We start from the raw sequence: 12,339 nt of genomic DNA on the forward strand, positions 1-12,339 counted from the left end.
ATAATAATTTTAAATTAATATTAAATAATTATTATTAAATTTAAAATTAATTATAATTTAATTATTATTTAATTATTATTAATTTTATTTTATAAAAAATTTCTTTATAATTATTACATTTTAATTTTTATTAATATTTTATAATAATACTTTTAAAATTATTATTAATATAATTAAAGTTTTTAAATTAAATTAAAAAAAAAAACGTTTTAAAGCTTTAACGGTTTAAGTCAAATGGCCCGCCGTCTCAAGTGTCCAAGTACCTTATGTAATGATGCAGAGTGGCTGTGCTGCGCTACAGGAATCTCGTATTTGGCCGCGTTTCCTTTTGACCAAGCCACGAAATTGCACTGACAAGAATCACATTCATGGCTAAGTCCAACTTCGACATCATTTACCCGCGCCAATTCCCAGGAACGCTATATACCTAAGTAGATATCGAGGTTCAAACTGGCAATTTGTTTTCCGTCTTGCATGCTCGAGGCCCATCGCCGAGGGTCCAGCGCTATAGCGATCGTTAGTGTAAGCGACTCCTGTTGTCTCGTCGTCCCGACCGCCCCGGATCCCCTGTTCGACCGGCGACACAGACCTTGTTCCTAACAATTCTGCCTACAGCCCTCTCTCCCTTGACGATCTCCTCAACTCTCCTCTAAGCTTGAAACCACGCCTACAAGATGGATGATTCCTCGCCACCAGAGAGCATCGATCAAACGAAGGAGAAGAAGAAGAGCAGAAGACCCGCGAACACGGCGTTTCGCCAACAACGTCTGAAAGCGTGGCAACCAATTCTCACCCCGAAAACCGTCATCCCCCTCTTCTTCGTCATAGGTATCATATGTGCGCCTGTCGGTGGATTGTTGATCTATGCCAGCTCTACAGTACGTCAAGTTGGCACTCGAGCCTTTGTGTTTGCTGCTGACATCATGTCTTTAAGGTCAAGGAACTGCGCATCGACTACACGAATTGCTTCCGCGATGCGCCTACCACTGAACTTGCCTTGATGGATGACAGCCTGGTCTTCCCGTCGTTCAAAACCAACAATACCATTAATGCTATGTGGCAGCGTACCTCCCCGGTCAATTATACCTACGGCACCTACACAGTTCAGAACCTCACGAAATGCACTCTTCAGTTTGAGATACCGGAAGAGATGTCTCCGCCTGTACTTCTATATTACCGCCTCGAGAACTTCTACCAGAATCACCGTCGCTACGTTGCTTCGTTCTTCGACAAGCAGCTTGCTGGAGAGGACGTCACGATTTCCGATGTCGATGGATCCAATTGCCAGCCTCTAGCGACCGTCAACTTGACCAGCGCAAACCCGAAAGCCTACTATCCTTGTGGTCTGATCGCCAACTCCGTCTTCAACGACACTATCATGAGTCCTATCTTCTTGAACCCGCCAACGTCGGACGGCAACCTAACTTACGAGATGAAGAATACTTCGATTGCTTGGGAATCTGACAAGGAGCTGTACAAGCCTAGAGTGAACAACAACTTGGACAACATTCTCCCGCCTCCCAACTGGCAGATCCGATACCCTAATGGCGTCTACTCTACCGAGAACCCCCCTCCAAACTTGCAGGAAGATGAGCACTTCATCGTATGGATGCGGACAGCAGGTCTGCCAACCTTCAGCAAGCTCTGGGGGCGCAACGACACGAGTCCTATGCAGATAGGCACCTACTCTTTGGATATCATTGACAGTATGTGACCCAGGGTTTTTTTTTTTTTTTTTTTTTTTTTTTTTTTTTTTTTAATTAAGAAGGTTAATTAACACACCTTGATAGATTTCCGAACCGACCAGTATCAGGGTAAGAAGAGCATCGTCATTACGACCCTGTCCGTCATGGGCGGCAAGAACAACTTCCTCGGAATCCTCTGGCTCGTCGTCGGCGGATTCTGCATCGCCCTCGCCTTGCTATTCCTCATCACAAACCTCATCAAGCCTCGCAAGCTCGGCGACCACACCTACCTGTCCTGGAATAACGCCCCGTCATCCGCCGCTGCCAAGGGTAAGGGCAAGGCGTCCGGCCCCACCGTCGGCATGGCGACCGGTCGCGATTTGTCGTAGGACACGAATCTGCGCGGTTCCCGGCTTGCGAGCAGTGCGGGTCAGGTGGGTTTTGACGGGTCGGCGGCCGCGGGACGATCGGCAAGGGAGCTGGAGACTCTAAGATCATGGCCCAGGCCTAATTATACAGGAGATGAGGGCACATTCAGAGAAGGGATGTTCCCGTCATCGTCACTCCGTCCAGCTCCGCGATCTCAACGATACCAGACCCGCGAGTCGCAGGGAGAATCGTCCCAGGCGGCGGAGATCGGCGTTGCTAAATGAGAAGATGAAGGAGAAATCTCCAAAACTTTTGTAAATCTCACACCTCGAAAAGAGCATGAAGGGCATGACATGACACGGTGAAAGGGGGCTGCTTTGGTCGAATTCCCTCTTTTCCTTATTTGTCGTTCGGGAGATGATATGGCATGGCATGGGCAAAGAGCAAGCAGAGCAGAGAGAAGGGAGATGCCTTTTTACGTCCTCAGACTTGTACGAGTATTGCTTGCGTGTGGCTATCGAGTCTTTTTTTTCTTCGACGGCACTCTGCGGCAGCAGAACAGCTGAGCCGTCTGTCCTGGGGTCTAATGGAGTTGACGGTTTCTGGTTGTCTTTGCTTTTTCTTTTCCCTTGAGATTCACACGGGGTTTTCTTGATAGTTGATTTGAACTGGTTGTTTTGTTATAAAGGCAAGGTATTAGAACCTTTTCTCTTGCTCCGACTGGGCTTTTTTTTTTCTTTCCCCATTCATTCGTGATTATCGTAGTGGCTTTATTCTCATGCAAATGGTGACCTTGGCGGAGTAAACTTAGCTCGCTTTAATATCGAAGCAAAGAATAGCGTCATGATTGCCATAGCAAACGCGGAATATGCACAGCCTACCTATTTAACTGCTATGGATAGAAGAACCGAAGGTCATCACTCTCCTTTTTCACATATTTCCCCTTGCTTTTGGCTCCCCCCTATTGTCACCGTCGCCCAACGCGAGGATTCGGGCATGCATGTCGTGGTCATATGATGCCTCCATCGCTCGAAGGCTTTTCCTATGTTACATGGTAATTTACAATCCTTCTCTGGTTTGTTCCTCTCCGCGGTGGCGGAGGATTGACGAATCGCCGGACTTAAAGCACCTAGATAATGAGCACACCCTGATTCACAAACCTAACCGCTGCGTATTGCCTATGCAAAAGCCATTATTGGTGATATGGCGTGGTTTGAGTTAAGACTGCGCGGGCTCCTCAACTTTGGCCTTCTTCACCTCATCATCGCCTAGCGCGGCATCGTCAGCCTTGCGTTTGCCGTTGCCGTTCGTCTCTTGCTTCGATTCCTCCTTCGTCTTCTTGCGCACTAAACCGGATACATCCTTAGCGTTCTTCTTCGCCTCCTCGATCCTTGCTTCCTTGTTTTCGGTCGACTCGCCGAGGGCCGCGCCTAGTACACCTAGCATAGTATCGTCGGATGCGAGAACGGAGTTAACGTCCATAGGCGGTTTACGGAGGTCGACAAGCTTATTTGGTAAGGCAGGTTAGTTTCATCCATCATCGTCTCTCATGTCGCGATGACAGGGAGTGTACGGGGAAGTGAAAAACTCACCCGCTGCTCCATGTCCGCGATCAGGTCCTTGACCTCGGCGATCTGCTTCCTTGTTGCTTCATTATCTTCGGGGGCGTGCAGCATCGCGAGATCAACCTCTTTCGCGTCGAGCTTAAGCTTCGTGCTCTTGATAGCTTTCTCCAGTTCGGTGGCAGCTTCATTTCGTAGCTCTTCGTCAACAGGTTTCGCATTCGCGCCGGCAGTATCTTCTTCAGTCGTAGTGACGGACGCGAATTCAAGAGCCAACGATAATTTGAAATGGGCCTCGGCGATCACCTCAGACTCCTCGCCGTATAGTTCTTCCTTGTATTTGAGAGAGGCGCGACAGTCATTAATTGCTAGAGGATACCTATATCTTTGTTAGTAGATGGCAATTGAAGATCCCGACAAAATGTTAAGCTGTCGTACTTCTCATTCTCAAGGGAGATTTCCGCAAGGAGATCGTGTGTGTCGGCGAGTCGCTCTTTAATGTGCTTTACGGCAGGACTGTCGCCTTCGGCTTTCTCCTTTCCTTTGCCCTCCGACGAGTCTTGGTCTTCTCGCTCTAGGGATTTCTCGAAAAGCAGACGTGCCAGATCTAATACCTCGAATGCCACTGCAAGATCATCTTCGTCTTCGTCTTCGTCTTCGTCTTCCTCTCCCTCAGCCTCCTCTTCCTCATCTGAGTCCTCGAAGGTCTCGTCGCCTGTGAATGAGAATAGCGGTTTCTTCGCATCGGGCACTTTCTCGGCTTCTGTCGCACTCTTTGCCGCGGCATTGGCTACCCCTTCGGTAACTTTCTCCGCCGTTTTCTCTGCCGTGTTCGCAGTCGACTGTTCCGCTTGTGGTTTCTTTGTCTTGGGCTTCTTTCCAGCAGCACCATCGGACTTGCTTTCACCAGCAGCCTTTCCACCTAGAACATCGCTCTTGCTTTGGCCGACCTTGAAAAGACTTCGGCCATAGAGGAACAGAACGTCGGCGTTTTCAGGGGCCATCTCGCCATTGATCTCGGCTTGCATCTCGGTCGCCTGGGAGAAAATCTCGGCAGCTTCTTCAAACTTCTTTTGCGCGTAAAGAGCATTGGCCTTGGCAGTGAGGTCGGCTAGCGACACGTGAAGGGAGTTGGCGCGCTCTTCGGGATCCATGGGGGGCAAGGACTGAGGAGTTGCTGCAGCGGAGGCTGTAGCTGAGGCGATGGCAGATGGAATGGCGGATAGAGTAGGAGTGTCAGTGGGAGTTGCCTCTGCCATCGTGACGGGAATTAGATGGCGTCGCGGTGGTGTTTTGGTAGAAATCTTGATGATGTTGTGATATGATTGGCTGTATGGAGAAGGCTAAATAAAAGCCTATGCAATTTGATCTGAATAGAACCAATACCGACTGTGAATGTTTGAATAAGGTCAGAGGGGGATCGCGATCTAGGATTGGTTATATGCGCCAACAGATTAGATGTTCTGTGGTGTGAAAAAGTAGAAGTCAGGTGTGGTGAGGTGAACGTTTGAAAGTGTGGGCCGTGGAAGAAGTGACGCGATTACCGCATGCAGACCTTCCCATGAAGATGGAGTTGCGGCGTGCACCGCGTCGAGTTACGGGTCATGGGTTGTGGGTTTGGAAGCTTGGGCCACTAAGTAATTCGATCTCTGCTTGCCGTACTTTCCGTAACTACACTTCATCCACGTGATAGTAAAGAATTGAATTTTTATAGTTAGGTAAGCACAGGAAGGACAATTGGCCACTGCCGTACAAATTGGAATACTGTTTTTAATTGATACCAACTGGCTGAGGCTATTTTAATCTTACTGTTTCTAATGTGAATGTGCATTCTCAGCCTTGGTCGAATCAAATAACTAATTGCAGGTTGCTCTTTTGCGCTGCTGTTGTAAGAATTAAACTAACAGATTAGGAATCTTAATAAAACATATTGTATGGTCATATCTTTTTATACGTTACCTTTCAATACTAAAATATGACGAGATCTATCAAAATAGTGTTTCAATGTCAAAAATGTTCAACTTAAATAGGGCTGAACTCAATCCTTTATGGCGTCGAAATGTCAACCTCATAGTTCTCGATGCGACATCACGTACCTAGGTAGCACGGCTGGACAACTATGACGTGCAGGGTTTCTAAGGTTTCCGGGGCTCCCCACTTCCCTTAACTGCTTGACAGCCGAGGAAAGTTTAGACCATTCGCTATTCATCGGACGAGGTCTCAACAGAAACAACGCCCAGTGAATCGATAAGCAACCTTCTATTTTCTCCTTTTCTTCGCAGCCGACGCCTCCTTCTCAATGCAGTTGAGCATTCCAATTTGTAATGGAACATTCGTCTTACGTACGGTATCGTTTTTAATTACATATTTTATTATCGTTACCAATGGTTATTTTAACTCTTGTACCTAAATACTGCTTCACCATGCACAAGAATAGCTGCCCTCTTCTAATTTAGGACATGCATCTGAGTAAGTCGCGGTTTTTGTCGACATAGGAAAGGCTTAGGCGTCTTATACGTTACATCTGTCCCGCTTGGTGCGAAAGTGTTTCGATTAAAAAGACCTCTAGACGAATTGATATGAGATGATCGGTTACATGCATGTGAAACGAGATTAAGCAGCCAGTAGGAGAGGGTGATTGGAGGTGCCGACGAAATGGTAACACAACGCTAGTTTAATCACTACTACCCGTCCCGTTACTTCTTCATCGACTAAGGGAACACGAGGCATGTAAAGGAGAGACCATACAAAGACAAGTTCTACAATTTGCCTGCATACGGACGTACGCGAGCCAAACTCAGGTAGGTAGGTACATGCATGCATGTGAACGCCTACTGTACGTAAAGACCAACATCGAGGTTTGCTACCTCCCTAGGTAAGTAACTTATTATGCCCCTCACGGCTATCATCTTCAATTACTTAATACTTAGCGGTGATACGAGATGATGTAGTAAATTTAGCTAACCAGCTCGAGTAAATTCCAGCCGCAAATCTCCACTCCAATAGCCTAGTCATGGATCTGGACCGGTAGAGTCGGCTTAATACAACATGGGACCCCTGGATATCTCTTTCGTGATACGATAACTACGCCTATTTAGGCCCACATACGTACCTAGTAGGTGCTACGCAGCATGTAGGTATGTACTTAGTATACGCAGTGTGCGGTAGGCGCAATCCACCTAACAACTATTACCGAATACCTAAGGTAGGTACATCTCATAACTTTGGAATTTTTAGATTTTTTTTGTATCTCTCACCTTTCGATTTCTTCCTTTGACATGCGGCCACGATAGTTAGTTGACTTCTTCCCCTTTGGGAGTTCTCTGCAGGTTCACTTTACTCAAAAATTTCAACTCGTCTTTGTATCGGGATGACGTATGGTTTCATGGTTTTCTCGCAACCATCTCAGTAAATTCGAACCGCCTTTGCAAATGTGTCCCGGTCGCCGATCTCCTCTAGGAGTTCCATCTTAATGTTCGCATTCGAGTCCTCGGAACCATAATCACCATGATCGTAACACCCATTTCCCGCCGATACAGGGTCTTCGGCGGCATCGCCGCCTTAGCTCTGTTTGCGACATACCTGCACGTTCGGCCGCAATGGAAAGAAGCGCCATTCGAATATGCTCGCGAGTATTACCACAGCGTCAAGGATTATCTCGGCAGTCCAGTTTACAACAACACGCTGTACAGCGAAGGGAACAAACAGACGGTCAATCAATACTATAATTCGAGCAACCCCTGCGCCAATTTCCCCAACACAGACGGTGTTCTATTGGTCATGAAGACGGGCGCGACAGAGGCGTTCGACCGAATACCTACGCATCTGTTAACAACCTTGAACTGTCTCCCCGATTTCCTCATCTTTTCCGACATGGTAGGAACCCGACTGCTATGACTCGTTCGCTTATGCGCTAGATGCCACAATTAGCGTCAGATCGTATTATCATATAAGCTAATTCTGTTTTAGGAGCAACAAGTCGGCCCCTATCACATCTACGACGCTCTGGCCGAATTCGAAGAATCCGCAAAAGCTCACAACGAAGACTTTGATCTATATCGCGACCAAAAAGAGTGTCCCGTGTCCCAAAAGTCGTGCGTCGATGCTAAGAGAGACGGACAAAAGGCGTGGAACTTGGATAAGTATAAGTTTCTTCCCATCATGGAACAGACTTGGAAGATGCGCCCGGGTCGCGATTGGTACATATTTGCCGAAGCGGACACCTACGTCTTCTGGGCCAACGTCATGCACTGGCTGAAGAAGGAGTCCGGCCTAAACCATCGCGAGAAGCTCTACCTAGGCAGTCGAAGCTTCATAGGAGGAACTCCATTCGCCCACGGTGGTTCTGGATATATCATCAGCGGCACGCTACTAAAGCACCTGATCGAATACCATCCCGGCATGGTTAAGCAGTATAATGTCAAGGGAGCACACGAGTGTTGCGGCGACCTAATGTTAGCGCAAGCGTTGGAAGAGTACGAGGACGTCAAGGTTCGACAGATCTGGCCCATGATCAACGGCGAGAAGCCTAGCACTCTACCTTACGGCCCCGGACATTGGTGCGAGCCAATCATGACCATGCATCACATGAATGCCGAAGAAATCAGTAGCGTGTGGCAGTACGAGCAGACACGTACTACTGATGTAAGCTGTTCTGTCTTTCCTGCACGGATGTTTCCGACGATCAACGCTGACCAATTCGCAGAGTACTCTCCTGATCAAGGACTTGTATGAGGGCTTGATCCAGCCAAAGATGCAGGTAACGCGACAGAATTGGGACAACTTGTCCGACGACGTCTGCTACATCAACCGTGATCCCCACGCTCAGCTACGTGCCGAAGGACATCTACGCGATAGGCAGAAGGACGAGAACGACATGAACGATGTCGAAAAGGAGGCCTGGAAATCGCCGGAGAATTGCGCCAAGGTCTGCGGATCCCAAGACGTCCCGGACGAAGAGGAATGGGATTTGCACGGGATCGCGGAACGCACGAGCAACGATCCTAGTACCGCCAACGACACCGAGGTCGCCGAAGACACGTCGCCAAGCGACGCCGCAGCCAGGGAAGCGTGGAAGAAGTCCATGAATGAGAAGAAGCGGAACCGATCATGCTTCCAGTATCGTTGGCACGAAGAGGTTTGCTGTACGGCCAAGAGCTTCAAGCTAGGTGCGCCCAAAGCAGCGCCAGACGAGGACAATCTCAACGCCAGATGGACCAGCGGCTGGCACTTAAAAGGTATCAACGACTGGATCGAAGCGATGGGCGAATGTACAAAGCCTGAGTGGAAATCTCCCGATCCGTCATAGTCATCCTCTTCGTCTAAAAAAAAAAAGCTTGAGTTATATTAAGGTTATAATAGGGGAGGCGAAAAGGTTCGGCACCAGTTACGGGGATAATAACTTGAAAATCAACGGCGATCTCGACACACAGGGCCCGGAGCGATCTCTGGGCGACTTTTTTCTTTTTCGAGGAATTCTATTGTAAGTACTAGCAAAACGCGGTCGGCTTGCCGTGTCTAGATCATGATGGGGGTCACATAACACGGCGTTCTTGGCATCTTGCAGGTGGGAGAGGCGGAAACGGCGTAGGACTTACAGAGCTTAGGATGGTTATCGGCTCATGCTTAGGTTACTTCGCATATCAGGCACTCACGAAGATAATTGCATCATCCCCAATAAAGTAACCAGAAGTAATGTGATCACGGGTTATTCCATCGACGCCGATAAGGTTGACGAGGACGGCGTAAGCATATGTGTTTGTCGTCCAATTTGATATCGAGGAGTCAATTTGCAGACCCTAAATTTGGAGGAAGTACGGAATAGATTAATTTTTAGTTCTCAGCCTACCTGGCCTGCCATTTTGTTGTCAATAAATATCTAGGCTCAGCCGCACGGTTCATAGAAGCTCCCCTCCCTCCCCTAACCAAGTCCACAGCGCTCGAATTACCCCACAGGCGACGGGTGGCAAAAATGATCTAATGTTACCCATCCACCAAGCCTAACTTTTACCGCTCTGGGCACACCCGCCTCCGCTGGTTGGCTGCGGCCGATTTGGCTAAATCAGGGTTCTGTGTTTAGTTGTTTTAGTATGGTCTTGTCGAGGCGTTCTTAGTAGCGCCATGTTTCACATTACGATCATGGATGGTTTCGTGGACCCCTTAAATGTGGAACCTCAGGCTGCGAGAGGATCGACTACTCGTCATCTGGGGGCTTGTATTGGGGTTAGGGAGTCGCTCAGTTGGAAGAGACTATGCTCGCAGTTTAATATCTATGGCCTCCCTAGGTACCTACTATTGTATTTTCGGTAATAAGCTAATCCAGGTCGACACTGTCGTGCGAGGTTTTATTTAGCCCCGCCGTTCGAGTGGCAGTTGAGGATTAGGGACGGCTCATACTCGATACAGTCCGAAGCATTGGTGAGGGAAATGCCCCTTACTCGAGTATCTCGATGGCGATTTCTCACATCGAGTCGTTTCCGTATCCGGCGACGGACATGTAGCAAATGACGAGAAACTTGCAGAACAGAAAGCAACTGGAAATATCACAACACCATCTGTGGATCATGAGTAACTCCTGACATTTGGGGCCATTCCTGAAAGTATCTATCTAGACGGCATTAAGCATCCCATATTATGCGCCGTAATACTCCATAGTACATTCATTCCCAGTCTCCATGTAACAAGCAATCTTTTTGAAAGCAATAAACCAGTCTAACAAGGTCGAATAGGACAGTCTAAAGTGGTCCGATGTCTATCTTAACCTAGGAAGAGATGATAAGCACGATGCGTGACTTAAGGGGGTATATGGGGTTCCTTACATTTGCTGGGAACTGTATGAAGCCTGGTCCATCTAGAGCCTGCTCAGCTAGCGTGTCGGCCTTCCGATTGTTCACTCGTGGAGCATATCAGAGCTTGGAATCCAGACGTCGTCGTCGCCGCATGTCTTTGGGAACTGGATAGTACGCAGCGGGTTACCCATTCGCATAAGCCAGTCTTCAATCCACTCCGACATTTCTCCCACATGGATATCTAAGTCCGTTCTGATGAAGAAGCCTTGTGCCGGATCGTCGGCGAACTCCCGTTGGATAATTCGCAACGCTTGTGACAGCGCCTCGATCTTAGCGAATGTCGCGGTCTGTGGGAACGAAGAACACAGGAGACCGCTTGCGCTGTGTGGTGACTTGATTCCGAACGAGACCGCCCAAGTGGCCCGAGGTGGTCGACTCCCCTTACGATGGCAAGCACCGTCGATAGACACGACGATAGTCTTCTCGGGTTCGACATCACATGTTGAGTGTTTGCATTCTAACTGTGATGCCTTCTTCTGTTGGTCGTAGACAATGCGGTGATCTGCAGGAATTCGGCTGCCAAACGAGATGCATCGAGGGTTGAATCGGCGTTGAATTTCTTCACCAGGCTCGTCGGAGCGCGTGCCTCTGTCGTGACTCGCCCATACTCGCATAACCTCCATTGTCGGAAATGTTCATCGATGGTTTGGACTGGTAACCAAGAGAAGATTACGAGATTGGTGCTGGTTTGGACAACTAGAAATGAATTGTAGTGTTGAAGTATTTTGTTTGTTTTTAAATCCGACGAAAAAGAATCGTGCAGAAAGAAAAGATACCAGTAATGAAATGTAAAAAGTGTAGGTAAACATTGAATATCATGTAGGTACTTTCTACATAGGTAGCTAGGTACGTAGGTACTATGTTGGGTGAAGCTAAAATATCAATGTGACACACACTTACTAGGGCCGGTGACGAGGAAATCTTGGACGCCATCACCAACCACCCCGCACCGCTCATTCGACATGATTTATGGCTGCGAGAGAGTTTTTAATATATTAGGTGAAAGACTTCTTAGTGTTGACGATTTACTACACACGTCTGAGATTCACTGACACGTTCCATAGAACTAATGCGACTCTAAATAAACGCCAACTCTTTCATACATAGTTTTGTCGATAATCACCCATGAAACCGAGTACATGGTCTCCAGCCCAAAATATCTAAACTTCTTCGAAGCCACGAAGTATATCGTAAATATTTAAAGATTTGATCTCCCATTTTGAGGGATAGACGTCCTGGTTCATACCTAAGTCAGCTTTATCCCATCCATAAGCGTGAGACCTGCCTTCATATATCTCTCCTGCGAAGCTCAGACTCTCACTCGACAGGCTCTTCGAGAGATCCAGTTCTCCAAGCAGCATGAGCGAAATGTAGCATTAACCAAGCATGTTATCATCGATGTAAGGTGATGGCACAAGCTACTGCAAGTATCTTTGGTCCTGACCATTGGACAATCAATCACCCCTCGCTGGAATCAGAAGCCGCAGAAGCTACCATCATCAATGTGGAATTTCCATATCGGGTTCCTACAACTTAGATATTGAGACGCGCTCACAACCGTCGTGATCATCTTGTACAATAGGGTGAGAAACAATCTGGAGATAATTGATGCCTATGACCCTTGTGATAATCGGAGCTGTTCTAAAGGTCCTGGGAGGCTTACCAAGAGGGGTTCTAATGTGATATTCTTCAAGGTTGCCTTTGATGATGCGAAGAGCACGTTCATGCTTAGGGCCCCAACAATGACTTCAGATTATTTTCCGTTCCTTCCTTTATTTTAACTAGCTTCACGTCTAGATCGGGTGTGGTGCTTTTGACATAAAAGACTGGGTGGGGAGGTCCATACCATCTCTATGATCTCTATGAGCTAGAGTC

General features: G+C 47.8%; 4 protein-coding genes across 4 annotated transcripts; 2 read left to right on the plus strand and 2 right to left on the minus strand.

Annotated features, from left to right (window-relative positions):
• Nucleotides 1-674: 674 nt before the first annotated feature.
• Nucleotides 675-2,074, plus strand: F4807DRAFT_465408 (LEM3/CDC50 family protein; the record flags this gene model as incomplete). Its single annotated transcript, XM_048002274.1, has 3 exons — nucleotides 675-878; nucleotides 935-1,706; nucleotides 1,791-2,074. 3 exons carry the CDS (start codon nucleotides 675-677, stop codon nucleotides 2,072-2,074), a joined length of 1,260 nt encoding a protein of 419 aa, XP_047849153.1.
• A 1,097-nt stretch (nucleotides 2,075-3,171) lies between these two features.
• Nucleotides 3,172-5,043, minus strand: F4807DRAFT_322833 (uncharacterized protein). Its single transcript, XM_047995169.1, has 3 exons — nucleotides 4,055-5,043; nucleotides 3,647-3,995; nucleotides 3,172-3,560 (listed from the first exon to the last, which is right to left on the minus strand). The coding sequence occupies exons 1-3, from the start codon at nucleotides 4,873-4,875 to the stop codon at nucleotides 3,273-3,275; spliced, it is 1,458 nt and encodes a 485-aa protein (XP_047849154.1). The 5' UTR covers nucleotides 4,876-5,043; the 3' UTR covers nucleotides 3,172-3,272.
• A 1,819-nt stretch (nucleotides 5,044-6,862) lies between these two features.
• F4807DRAFT_446158 (glycosyltransferase family 31 protein) lies at nucleotides 6,863-9,530 on the plus strand. The gene is made up of 3 exons (XM_047999793.1): nucleotides 6,863-7,492; nucleotides 7,586-8,260; nucleotides 8,322-9,530. Exons 1-3 carry the CDS (start codon nucleotides 7,124-7,126, stop codon nucleotides 8,922-8,924), a joined length of 1,647 nt encoding a protein of 548 aa, XP_047849155.1. The 5' UTR covers nucleotides 6,863-7,123; the 3' UTR covers nucleotides 8,925-9,530.
• A 975-nt stretch (nucleotides 9,531-10,505) lies between these two features.
• Nucleotides 10,506-11,087, minus strand: F4807DRAFT_465411 (uncharacterized protein; the record flags this gene model as incomplete). The annotated part of the gene is made up of 1 exon (XM_048002275.1): nucleotides 10,506-11,087. The coding sequence occupies one exon, from the start codon at nucleotides 11,085-11,087 to the stop codon at nucleotides 10,506-10,508; it is 582 nt and encodes a 193-aa protein (XP_047849156.1).
• Nucleotides 11,088-12,339: the final 1,252 nt, after the last annotated feature.

This window comes from Annulohypoxylon truncatum, assembly GCF_022578515.1.
Source record: "Annulohypoxylon truncatum strain CBS 140777 unplaced genomic scaffold F4807scaffold_53, whole genome shotgun sequence".
NCBI lineage: Eukaryota > Fungi > Ascomycota > Sordariomycetes > Xylariales > Hypoxylaceae > Annulohypoxylon > Annulohypoxylon truncatum.

Coding starts and splice junctions, on each gene's coding strand:
- F4807DRAFT_322833 (XM_047995169.1), bottom strand. CDS start 4,875: ATGGCAGAGGCAACTCCCACTGACACTCCTACTCTATCCGCCATTCCA. Junction 3,996..4,054: donor ATCTCCCTTGAGAATGAGAA/GTACGACAGCTT, acceptor ACAAAGATATAG/GTATCCTCTAGCAATTAATG. Junction 3,561..3,646: donor TCGCGGACATGGAGCAGCGG/GTGAGTTTTTCA, acceptor TTACCAAATAAG/CTTGTCGACCTCCGTAAACC.
- F4807DRAFT_446158 (XM_047999793.1), top strand. CDS start 7,124: ATGATCGTAACACCCATTTCCCGCCGATACAGGGTCTTCGGCGGCATC. Junction 7,493..7,585: donor TCCTCATCTTTTCCGACATG/GTAGGAACCCGA, acceptor ATTCTGTTTTAG/GAGCAACAAGTCGGCCCCTA. Junction 8,261..8,321: donor AGCAGACACGTACTACTGAT/GTAAGCTGTTCT, acceptor ACCAATTCGCAG/AGTACTCTCCTGATCAAGGA.